Source organism: Pinus tabuliformis, chromosome 8, assembly GCF_031772625.1.
Source record: "Pinus tabuliformis cultivar Carrire ecotype Pingquan chromosome 8, CPIR1, whole genome shotgun sequence".
Taxonomy (NCBI): domain Eukaryota; kingdom Viridiplantae; phylum Streptophyta; class Pinopsida; order Pinales; family Pinaceae; genus Pinus; species Pinus tabuliformis.
This window is the reverse complement of record NC_142294.1, coordinates 1939692213-1939705625: the sequence shown is the minus strand read 5'-3', so window position 1 is coordinate 1939705625 and position 13413 is coordinate 1939692213. Positions and strand designations below refer to the sequence as shown.

The 13413-nt window shown below is 39.4% G+C and overlaps 1 protein-coding gene across 1 annotated transcript in view; it reads left to right on the top strand.

Moving 5' to 3' along the window:
- Positions 1-13413, top strand: part of LOC149244252 (tRNA-specific adenosine deaminase TAD3-like) — a 293332-nt gene that overhangs the window by 91371 nt on the left and 188548 nt on the right. The window contains exon 4 of the mRNA XM_089374775.1: positions 12287-12411. Within this exon, the coding sequence (XP_089230901.1) occupies positions 12287-12411 (125 nt within the window). The remainder of the gene's footprint in view (positions 1-12286; positions 12412-13413) is intronic.

Below are 13413 nucleotides of genomic sequence, written 5' to 3'. Positions count from 1 at the left end.
GATCCACCAACTCTGCACTCCGCATATCATATTTTAGTCATCATCAATCTCACGTAGGCACCATGCTCTATGCAAGAACAATACAACCAATCACTGTGAGAAATACATCAGAATGATTTTTTCCAGGCCTCTTTGTAACACATTGTCATAAAGCAATATATGATTCACACATTAGGTGTTAATTTTAGGTATATTCTATGCTGAGAGCAAATTTACTTCAATCTTCCATATTAGATCAATATCAATTCCAGATTAGCAATCACATTTAGAATGATAGTAAAATAAATATAGAACATAAACATAAATCACAGAAAACAAGCCAAGACAATAGGACACAAGATGTGGCGCCAACTAGGGACAAACCCCAATGTGTGGAAACTCTTGATCAATTCTTCTTATGTTCTTCAATATTTCAGCAAAGAGAGAGATAGTACATATAGTTCAAAAGTCAACATTTTGACTTGTCATAATAAGATAAGAGATCTTCTGTAAGAAGATGACACATGAGGTAGCTGATCTGAACTCAGGTGAAGGAAAACTGCTTCAACTGATCCTCCAAGGTGATTCCATCACCATGTTGCACCCATCACTGTGTTGCACCTCAGCATCATGCTCCACCCGTCACTGTGCTGCACCCAATCACTGAGCTGCTCTCATCACTGTGCAGCTCCCATCACAGAGCTGCACCCATTCATTACTATGCTGCATCCATCATGCTGCACTTATCATTATGCTGCACTATGTTGCACCCATCATGCTTATGCTGCACTTCATTACACTATGTTGCACCTATCATTATGCTGCACTATGTTGCACTTCACTCCGCTGAACTCATCATCACTATGCTGCACTTCACAGTCATGCTGCACTAGGCTGTACCCTCCATTGCACTATGATGCACCCATAGTATTCAAAACTGGCCCAGCTAATCGGTTACCGGTCTAACTGGCCGGTTAGCAGGCCCACCGGTTGGAACCGGTCAAAAAACCCGGTCAGACACCTTGTTTGGCCAAAAATTGGAGCTAACCGGTCCTAACCAGTCAGTTTGTGGTCAAACCGGCTGGTTTTGTCCTAAACCGACCGGTTTATTTCCAGGGCAAGTATAACCCCCACAAAATGCATTTTTGTGAGTTTTGAAGCTGTTTTGAGGGAAATTTGGGGTTGTTTTCCTCTAAGAAAAACATGCCTACCCTCTCATTTTCCTGACACATTTCAACCCTGACAATGTTGGCAATTAATGGTAATGTTAAATTCTTAAAGTAAAAGTGACATTTCTTTTAATTTTAATTTTCATCCTTTTACTTAAATTTTTAACATTACCATGAAATGAGTCAGGATATTTGAGAGTGGTTTCGACCTCATTGGATTTCATATGGAGAAACTAGAATTTTAGATTTCACTCAAAATTCAGCAGACTTAATGGTTTTCAGGATTTCATGGTTTGGGGGTAAACAATAAATGCAATCGGAGCTCCAAATGTTGAGCAAAACTCTTGATCTAGATCCCATTGTGTTGGACGATATTGATCCAACATCAGAATGGGTGGAGGAGACTGAAGAACCTGTGTTTGAGGCTGATTTTGATATCGACATGGCTTTAGCGGGGAATGAAGCAGATTATGTGGCGGCATCAGAACCAGGATCAGTAGCAGCATCAAGGAAAGGCAAAGAACCAATGGAAGGACTAGTCACGCAGGTCGACAAACTCGTGCTTCCATTAGGTCCACTTCTATTGTTAGTGGTGGCATTGATATTGAGGTTGCAGATCAGGCTGAGGCATCCTCAGAGTTTGAACCAGATGATGTCTATGTAGCTCCTGATGATGATCTTGTGGCTATTAGTGCTGATAAACTTGATGTTTGATCATGTGTAAACTGTAGACTTGTAGTAGGCCAATGGCCTCATAGCTTGCAACATTGTTTTTGGACTTTATAGGCCATTTAGAGCCTCATTGCTTATGTATTTTGCTATTTTGTCGATGATATGTATTGCACTCGGTGCCATTTTGATATATTCACCTTTACATGGTATATAAATGATCAAACTTTGCATATTTTGTCTCTATTGGCTTGGAATCGTGGTTTTAAATCTTAAAAATAGTTTTGTTTCATTAAAAATTAATTATTTAATGTATTTTTCTAAAACCGGTTTGTTTAGACCAAACCAGTCCCGGTTAGACCGGTTCTGATCGGTAAACCGGTTCATTAGGTGGACCGGTCCGGTCACCGGTTCCGGTTTAAAAACTATGGATGCACCTCACAGTCATGCTGCACTAGGTTGTACCCTTCATTGCACTATGCTGCACCTATCATACACTCAATGCATACTGCAATACATCATCATCATGCTACTGCAATACATCATGCTGCTGCTATACATTCATGCTGTTGTAATACTTATGGTGTTGCTATACATCCATGTTGCTGTAATACTTATGCTGTACTTCATCATGACTGTGTTGTACCATGCTGCACTTCATTATGACTGTGCTATACCATACTGCACTTCATTACTGTTGACATCATAGTTTCCTTTATTATCATAATAATTATTGTCATTATTGCTTCCTCGTCTTGCACCACTTGACACATCTGGAAACCCTCATCACTGTTATGATACCAAAACTACTACAGAGATATCATTTTGGATCTCCTTCATTGTTAGTATGCCAAGACTCTAGTAATACTGCTTCTTCTTCTTGTGCCGAGACAGTGGGATTGTGACTATGTATTATTATGAGATCACCAAGATGCATACATACAAGTCTGAATCTCACTATGATATATTCAAGATCCTGTCATAGTTATGCCGAGACTTTTAGGGCTAGTGTAGGATTCGAAGATCCCTTTCTTGCATCTTCCATCAAAAGATAATCATCGTGCTTCCTTTCGTTGAGATATGCACCATCGAGAAGGAAAGCACTACCCTCTATATCATTGTGATCATCACCGAGACTCTATGTAATTTATCAATGTGATGATCATCCTCTATTAGGACGACGTTTATATAGCTCCTTCCTTGACAACAAAGAGCCCTCATTATTATCTACGGGCTAGGGTATATCCTCTCATTAGGACTGTGTATGGAAGCCTTTCTAGAACAACGAATAGGTCTCTTATAGACCAGCGTTTAGGCTTCTCCTGCTGCGTTGAGGAGGCCTCCTTCATAATAATGTTAAGGTCATGACAGCGATGAGGGTTCTCTCTTCATGACAGCATTAGGATCTAGGGCATCCTCTAGGGCAGCGTAACATCTTAAGGTCTCTCCTCCCACCAAAACCCAAAGACAAGTGGAAAGGAAGAGATCACAAGAGGTGTGTCTAAAATGACCTGCAAGGCACCTCTATTTATACTAAAACGTGGAGGACAAGTGGAGGTAATTTGGTTGCTGGCCGACCTTAACAAATTGTCACATAACACAAATAATTCATATCTCCATGAATACTTGTCGGAATCGGATGATCTTTAGATCAATCCTGTTATCACTCCAAAATTTCCTTTGAGAGTTATTAAAGAAGGAAATAATAGAGGTAACAACAAACCACTTTTGGAGATCAGGACCTAGCCTTCCTAATCTTAGAGAGGGCTCTCTCTGTATGTTTTAACTTTGTTTTTAGTTAATAAATTTTAGGCTAGTTATGGTTGCACTTGGGTTTTGGTTATAAATTGGGTGGTGGGATCACTTACATAGATGAACAGAGGTTTGCTTTTACCATTGGGCTATGGATTCAATATCAGACAAACTAGACTGGATCAAGCTTTAAAAGACAGTGTCTACAGGGCAAGATAGGTGAGTTTTTGTAGATCTCAAAGGCTGGATGGTGAAGTGGCTTCTAATCAGATCCAGGGAGCAATTAAGGGTTCCCTAGGTCGGATTATGGAAAGAATGAAAGAGGTCAACCGAGATGGGAGAGCAATTAAGGGTTCTCAAATCCGGGTATCAGAGGAAAACATATAAATGACTAACTGTGCAAAACAGAGTGTACTTAAACAAATTTTGAGTGATATTTCCAGTTAATACATTCAAATTTGGAATTACAATTAAGTTTATGAAAACATAAGAAGGTAACAAAATCACATAAAAAAGGTACTTCACCGCAAATAGCTCATCTCATGAATCCTGTAGTTCAATGCTTTTATTACTTGCTCCAGTCTGTTGACTTGAAATTGGTACAATCACCCTTAGGTTCAAGATCAAAATAACTCTACAAATGTAATGTAATCCACACTAAATACTTCGAATTGTGAAGTATTTATACAAAAGTAATTTACAAAATATCTCAAACTGTATTGAGAACTAATCTAGGAAAAGGAAAATATCTTCATGCAAGAAGATAGAGACAACTTTTCAACTGCTGCTTGCTGTCCCTGTTATTTAGGTTCTGTTGTCTTTGATGTCTGATCTTTTGCCCTTTAAGCTGCTTGGCTGTTTGGTCTTCACGCTGGATGTCATATTTACTTATGACATTTCACCTGATACACTTTAATCTGATACTCTTTGACCTTGCTGACCTGTCAATATCCTTTACTGTGTTTTTACTTTTACTGTACATTTCAACTTTTTACTGTGTATTTCAACAGTAAATTATTTAGTTTTTCATATGTATCAGCATCTGGTAATGGATATTGATCATCTTTCTATATGTTTGATCTGTTTGTCTTTTAACTGTATGCTTTGTCTTATTCCTCTGTTCTATCTTTCGCTGTGTAAATTGTCTGTTTTTAACATTTACTGTCTCTGTGTGAAAGATTTTTTCTGCTCTGTGTATAATTGTCTTCTTCTTCTGAATAAAGGCTTTTGAATAGATTTCCTTTCGAGTCTTGGAGTAAACAAGTTTTATGACTAGTATCAAACATGTTTATCCAAGCTCTGGTCTTCTTCTAATTACTTGCAAAATACAACAATCATTAAGAAAACACAGGTTGGCAGGGAAGGCAATTGATGGCTTTATTGCACAGGGATGTCTGTGGAAGGAGTCGTGGCAATGTTTTGAAAGTAATCAGAAGTCGAATTGTGTTGCAGAGGTTCAGGATGGTGCTGAAAGGGTTTATGCAGGTTTTACCGTGTAAAGGGGCAAAAAGAATGAAAATGAGGGTTTTTAGGGTTTGAACGGGCAACTTTTTAAATTTAGCGAGAGATTAGTTTAGTGAATAGTGAGCAGTTTAGGCTTATGCGGGGAGGCGGTATCGGAGGCCATCGCACTGCTTTTGAGCGATGGGCAGGTATTATTTGGGGAGCACGCGAGTTAATGTGGAGTCGCCACATAACCACAAGGGGCCCGAGAAAAATTGCTCATATCGCGTGCTCTCAGGCGGGTAAACTTCGGAGATCAGGAGTGTGCGATATGGTTGTGGGCCATAGGATCTGGGGCTATGAGATCCAATGGCTATAGCGCGGTAGAGTTGCACGATAGGCAAAGGAGGCGGGGATTAGCGGGGCCCGGGGGATAATTACACTTAACATGTAATTATTTAATAATTAAATGGTGCGGGTTAAAACGTATAATGAATGGGTTTAAAAGGAGTCGGACCGAGGCTCAACTGCGGAGGGGTTTACTTAACTACATCGAGGGGGTGGGTTAAAAAGGATTTTTATATTGGGTAAATGCGATTTTGCGGGATTAAATGGGTATGGCGAAGTTTAACTTTATAAAGCGGAGGGGGGGAATAATAGTTAGGATAAGGGGTTTTTATGGGCTTTTTTTGGGTTTTTGGGGAAGTTAATAAGGGGAAATTGATTTTTTCAAAGGGGAATGGGTTTCACACTAGGGAAAAGGGGTTTTGGGTAGGGAAATGACTTTTGAAGGGTAATTTTGCTAGGGAAATGTGTGAAACCAAAGGGTAAGGTCAAAATGAAGGGAAAATGGTATATTAACCAAAAATGATGGGATAATGGGGAATGTCAGTAAGTATGTAGTGGGGGGCGAGATGAAATGAGGGGAAGTTAAGTAAATCATTTTGTGAACATTTTTCACTTCCATAACTGCTCTTGCACATTGAAACATAACATTAAGCATGACAAAATGTGCTTATGCTTCAACTAGCTTTGTATTTCTGCAACCTTTCTTCTACTTACCCTTTTACTTACCCTAACATTCTTTCTTCACTTTATTGGGTGCACTTAAGCTAGCAAACCCTTTCTTACCTTTTTCTTTTGTCAAATAAACTATCTAATGCTAACCTTATATCTTCCAATGGCTCAGATTAAGCTTATGAGCACATTTTATTTCTCTACCTATCTATTGATCTGCCAAGATTAAACAATTTGGCTAGATCTTTATTCTCTAACTATAAACATGAAATTTAAAGCATGAAGTAGTCAAGATTAAACAGTTTGACTATCATGGGTTGTGGCATTTATGACAAGCTGCACACAACCATTATTTTGTACATAAAAGTAAAAAGTAGTGGCACTTGGACTTGCACACTTTCATGATTTGTTTTTTGTTTGGGGTTCATATTTTTTCACTTTTCTTATTCTTTTTGTCCTTTGATATTTCTTTTAGGACATACCCTCTTTACATTTTTAAATTTTTTAATATGGAAAACATTTGCAGAAAAGCAAAGGTATGTACAATATTACAAGACTTAACAATAGTCAATTCAAAATTATGAATCCTATTATTATAGGACCCTAATAGTGGCTCCACATGGGGATGGCATTTCCTGGTGAAATGTCAAGAACTTTAAGATCAATGGCCTTTGAATTGTGACTGCAGTTACTCTATAAACTGTGCTTCTGTGATTTTTGCCTTATTCATGCTTATGATGGTAAACCTTCAAAGCTCAGGGCCTTTGCTCCGGGCTTCAACTTCAAAAGATGACCATGCAATCCAATCTACAATCTGCAATGTTTTGTACAATGATGCAAAGTAAAGTGAACTATTGTGAATCAGTGGAAAAGTAATGCTTCAACGTTCTACCATTGACAGGTCCTGCTGGTAGATCTAATCCATCTATCTCTCTCAAGAAAAAAACATTGTTACCCTTGTAACCATAAATCACATAAGGCCCTTCCAATAAGAAGTCAAACTTACCATGCTTGTCTTTGTCTTCTCTCTTTGAGTCCCACTTATTTGATCACCTATGTAAAAATCATCAGCTCTTGTCTTTTTATCAAATATCTTCTTGATTTTGTCCTGGATGACTTTTGATTATACATATACTTCTTCTCTGGTCTGCTGTAGGTGTATAGTCTGATCTATCCTTCTCTGGATATCATTTGGTTCCACCTGTAATTCCTGGATGATCTTCAATACTGGTACTCCTAAAGATGATGGAAAGACAACATCCATCCCATGTACCAGCTGATAAGGAGATGTGCCAATTAACTTCTTAGTAGTTAGTCTATCTGCCCATAAGGCATTGACCAACTTTTTGTTCCATGTCTTTTTGTTGTCTTCTAGTAATTTCTTAATGATATTGACCAAGCTTTTGTTAGAGGATTCTGCAAGTCCATTACCTTAAGGGTAATAGGCAGTGGAGTGGCCAAGGGTGGTGTGGTATTTGTTACAGAAATCTACCAATTTATTGGATTTAAAGTCAGCTGCATTATCGGTAATGAGCTTTTGGGGGCATCCAAATCTTGATAGGATATTACTTTCTAGGAATGAGATTATGAGAGTGTCTGTGGGTTGTCTAGAAGGGATGGCTTCTATCCATTTTGTGAAGTAGTTAGTGGTGTCAGAATCCATTTATGCTGAGTTGAGGAGGCTGGGTGTATTTCTCCAATGAAGTCTAACCCCCATTGTTGAAATGGCATTTCAGTAAAGATTGGTTTAAGAGGCAAAGGTAAAAGTTTTCTCTTACCCTCAAATATCTGGCACTTATGATAGGAGGTCACATTTTTTTTAACATCTGCAAACAGAGTGGGCCTGTAGAAACCAACCGTCAAAATTTTGTTAGCAGTAGTTTTCCAGTACAAGTGTCCTCCACAATCCCCTGCATGAAACTCTTGCATGATTTTATCAGCTTCATCTTTTAGTAAACAATTCAAAAGAATACCACTAATGTCTTTCCAAAACAAAGCATTATCTATGATACAATATTTTAAAGACTTCATTTTTAAGAATCTAGCTTTAGTTCTGGTTAAACCAGGAGGAGCTTGTAAGTTTAGTAATACAAATATGATATCTGCATACCAAGGTGAATCAGTGAAAGGTTCACTGATCTGTGGAGTTCCAAAAGAGAGTGAGTTATATCACTCTTACTGACCCGAAGTCAGTTCCAATTGATCCCAGATCAATATCATCCTAGCATAGGGAGTATGTAGTAACACGATGCGTCCATCGGTACTACTATGGTCCCTATCCTCATTTCCCTACTCATTGGCTAGATGAGAGGTACTTCCCATGAGTCCCAAACTGTATGGGTAGGATGTCTCAGTAGGAGAAGGATGAACCACTCATCTTGCCTACATGTCGCCAGGGGTATCCCAGGGGAAGGCTGAACCACTTACCCTGTACACAACAAATCACTAGGGGAAGGCTGAACCTCTCACCCTATGACAGTGTCTCGGCAGGAGAAGGATGAACCACTCATGCTGCCTACATAGCAGACCACTAGGGGAAGCCTAAACCGCTCACCCTCTGGTTGCTCATCGCTTCAAGATGTACCTCCAAGTCCCCCGGAGCTCCCAGAGCTCAATGTCCATATCATACAGGACCCTTAGGAGAGAATCTCTCCATGACTCCTAGTCGTTCTTGGAAAGTCAAGAACTTGACCTTTCCCAGGGGCTTCGACAGAATATCGGCGACCTGCACATCAGTCCTAATGCGATGAAGCCTTCTTGCTCCTCGATGTACCATATCCTAGATAAAGTGGTACTTGATGTCTATATGCTTGGAGCGATCATAGAATGCGGGATTCCTCAATAATCGAATCCCCGTTTGGTTGTCACAGAAGATCACGATGGTATCTAGCACGTGTCCAAATGGCTCACTGAAGAGCTTCCTCAACCAGATAGCTTCACATGAGGTCATACTCGTAACTATGTATTTGGCCTCGGCGGTGCTCAAAACAACCGTCTTTTGCTTCCTGCTCATCTAGGATATCGAAGCAAAACCCAAAGAAAACCAGCACCCAGAAGTGCTCTTGCGATGCTCCACACTGCCTGCCTAATAATCATGCAACTTCACATTTCCGGCAGTGTATCTCAATCCATGAGAGGTTGTGCCCTAAAGATATCTCAAATGATTCTTGGCACCGATCCAGTGAGGCTCAACCATATATGAGCTCAACATGCTAATTGCAAAACATATACCCGGACGAGAGTTCACCAAGAACATCAATGCTAGTAAGAGTTTATGAAACTCAGAGGCATTTTCCAAATCAAGTCCGACATCACTACCGCATGACTTCTTAAAGTTAGGCTTCATCGAGGTAGTCACGGGCTTGCAGTTTACCATTCCAAATCCGGAATCCAACTCCCTCTTACTTTTCCAAATGAGAGGGTCTGCACCTGTCAGAAAGAGGTCGTCCTCATAAGGTGCCAGTATGAGAGGTTTATCATCCACAAACTTCAAGCAATGGTTTGGATCGGCTTCACTCCTAGTGAATCTCAGCTTCATCAGATAGCTGGCAATCCTCTCATACCAAGCTCGGGGTGCTTGATTTAAATCATAGAGAACTTTCCTTCATTTGCATCCATGAGATTCCCGATCATGAATCTCAAACCCCTCGAGTTGTTCCAAATCTATGGACTTGCTACATGAGGAGAATGGTTCCCTGGTAAATTTTCCTTCGATACATCTCGGACATGTACCTCCATGCTCTTCTTGAATTTAGGCATCCTTGTCACCATCTGAATCACATTGGGTAGGGCCCTATAATGAGCAGATGTCCAGTGCTATAGAAGAGATGTGTCAACTGACATGGTCCCCATTGGACTTCCTGCAACTTGATACAAATTGCCAACCCTGAACCCAAGAGTATCTTTAAAAATTCCTTATCCACACACGTACCTTTCCATTGATGAATGCCACCTTTGTCTTCCATTGCCAAAATGGACCCCAGGTTCTTCTTGAGATAAAGAACTTCTTGAAAATGAATCGTGCTACCCTCATTCAATTTAACGGTAGCATTCCCTACACCTTTTCCGGGATAGGTGGCATTGTCTCCAAGAATAATCTCCATGATTATTTCCATCTCTATCAAATTAGAGAGAGTTTCCTTCTATCCGATGAAGTGCCTTGAAGCACTATCAATAAGCCAGATTCCCAAAGAGTCTGGAGGAGAAGTAATGGAGAGGGCCAATCTAAGATAATATTCATTTAGCTTATCAGAAACAACATTTGATTCTTCATACCTAAAGTTCCTTGAAGAGTCGGTCATTTCCCTGATGACCTTCATTCCTTTTTCCTTTGCCATTGTACCTGTCATTCCTTTGATTATTGAAGATGCCCCTGGAATGCTTGTTATCATCATCAAGTGATGTGTCCCTTCTATTTGGACACTCCTTCGCATAATGGCCAAATCTATTGCACGCAAGGCATCTGCCTTTCCTTCCACCCTTGGTGTACTTGTTCTTTGTAGCTAGTGCATTTTATGGAGGCTCAGGGATTTTATCCTTCACTGAGGAACCCATTGAGCCTTTTTGTCCTTTCCAACTGTCTTCGGTGATTGCTCTTTCACTGATCATCATCGAGACTTTATGTAATTTATCAATGTGATGATCATCCTCTAATAGGACAGCGTTTATATAGCTCCTTCCTTGACAGCAAAGAGTCCTCATTATTATCTACGGGCTAGGGTATATCCTCTCATTAACATTGTGTATGGATGCCTTTCTAGAATAGCGAATAAGTCTCTTATAGACCAGCGTTTAGGCTTCTCCTGCTGTGTTGAGGAGGCCTCCTTCATAACAGTGTTAAGGTCATGACAGTGTTGAGGGCTCTCTCTTCATGACAACGTTAGGATCTAGGGCATCCTCTAGGGCAGCGTAACATCTTAAGATCTCTCCTCCCGCCAAAACCCAAAGACAAGTGGAGAGGAAGAGATCACAAGAGGTGTGTCTAAATGACTTGCAAGGCACCTCTATTTATACTAAACGTGGAGGACAAGTGGGGGTAATTTGGTTGCTGGCCGAGCTTGACGAATTGTCACATAGCACAAATAAATTCATATCTCCATGAATACTTGTCGGAATCGGATGATCTTTAGATCAATCCTACAACTCTCGACCAGAGGAATCCAAGAAAAATATCAACTGCCATGAATAAGAAGACCCACATGGAGTTTGGCTCTAGTTGCCAATTTTAACATTAGGGCACATAGAACTGCACACTTCGCTAGAAAAACACACACAAACAATCTACACTAGTCTCTTTAACTAAGGCTACATTTTTGCAGACTTAACCAAGTGGAATTTGCATGATCATTGACCCCTCTTGTGAGAGAGTCAGGGCTGTACTGGCTCTGTTACCATGTCGCAATAACGGGGAGAGATGTTTCACAACAATCTTGGATACACCACATTCTTGAATATTTATTTAATATGTGTGTGATATTTATCATAACACTTAAGGGTACATTTATAGGGTTGTTTGAGGATGAATTCATCATGCAAGACAACATAGCCCACTATGGAAGCCCACAACCAACCAAGACAGTCATTTAAAACTTTAACAAAGCATAAGAATTTAGCAGCCACCCTCTCAGACCTTTGGTATCCGTCAACTAAGACTTACAAGGCATTCAACAGGAGCTACCTTCCAACAGAAGCATGAGGTAGATATTGGATGACAAAAAAAGATAAAAGAAAGGTGCAACTTTTAAATGAAATTAGTAATAAATTTCTAGTAGAAAGACCACACAACTAGCTTAGTTATTTCCTATGGCTTGTGCCATTAAAGAAACTTCCAGCTGATGTTTGAAGCTAAACCTCACTGTACTCAGTGTTTTACCAAAATGCTTTTAGAAGATATATTTCTTTAATTGCTTATTGTGGCATATCACGATAGGTTCTGAAATATGGGGGTATTCTTTGAGTATTGACCGTAGATAAAATTTACTCACCCAAATTTTCAATGTTCAAATAAACTAATTTAAGATTGGTACTGGAGGATCTTTTCCTTGGTTCAATTTAGTCAGAGTTAGATGTGTGGGATGTACCATCTAAAATCACAAGAGAAAAATCTGTGGATATTTGTAAGCGGGGTCTCATATCAAACTCTTCATTAGCTGGTAGCTTGTATGTTGAGTGGATAAAGATAAAGCCTTGATGTAATGGTTACTAGTAATAGGCACTGATTTTATTCTGATATATGTTCACTGTGGACTGTTTTGTAGGTAACATTGATCTTTCCATCATTCTTTGTATTGCTGGAAATCATTCGAGTGACGTAGAAAAGGATCTACCTTGTGATGTTTTTGAACTGACCAAGACATACCAATTGCAACCATATATTGCAAGAGTAAGTTGCCAAGTTATTTGACATTCTCTACTGACAATTTTTATTTGATTTTGTGAAAATCTTTAGAATAGATTAATTACATGTTAGTGTATATCATACTTTATCATGCATCGTACATACTTTATCGTGTATGGTACAACAGTCTATCTAAATATTAGATAACATTAACTGTCTCAGGCCAAACTCAATTATTAGAGCCTTGTTAGCTTTCAGCTCTGCTCCGAGAAAACTTAGAAAATAAGTATGAGTAGTTAGCCTATGGTCACTGATAACTACTATGTTTGGATTGGTGCTTTTCCAGTTATGGGTGGTGTCCCTAATGATCATGGACTATCAACACCTAGGATATCTGCGTTGTTAGCACAAGAGCTCATCACACAGAATTTTGCCCTTGATATGTGTGCAAGCATCCAAGTGCACAAGAAAAGTTTCAATCGAATAATATGAGGAGATTCAACGTCACAAAACATCGACAACTCCACTTCTACTGGAGTACTCCAATTTTTCAGCCATCTATTAGAGTGATGAGGAGATGATGAGGCTATTTCCACTTCTCCAAGCCATTTGTTGGAGATGTCCACTTGAGGAGTTTATACATATTTATATGTGCACCATTGATGAGGGTACTTTGTAGATTTGTCCGTGTCATTTTGACTAGGGTGTCCAAACTTTGGAGCAACTATTTCGTCCTATACCACTACTTTTACCTTAGGATCATGCCACACGTGCCATATGGAGCCTCTATGGCACAATTTTAAATGATCTACACATGGGATAGCTTCTTGGAGGGTGCACGTGTGGATAGACACTTGTCCACTATTTTTTGAGGTTGTTACCTAGCCATGAAGGTGCCCAACTACTTGGCTATTTTTGGATTTCAGTTGTAATTATGTCCATATTTGATCATTATTCTATTATTTACTTGAGTTATTTAAATGAGAACTTCATTGTATTTGTTTTCCTAGAATATTTTATTGTAACCTGCTAGAGGAAATTGTGGAT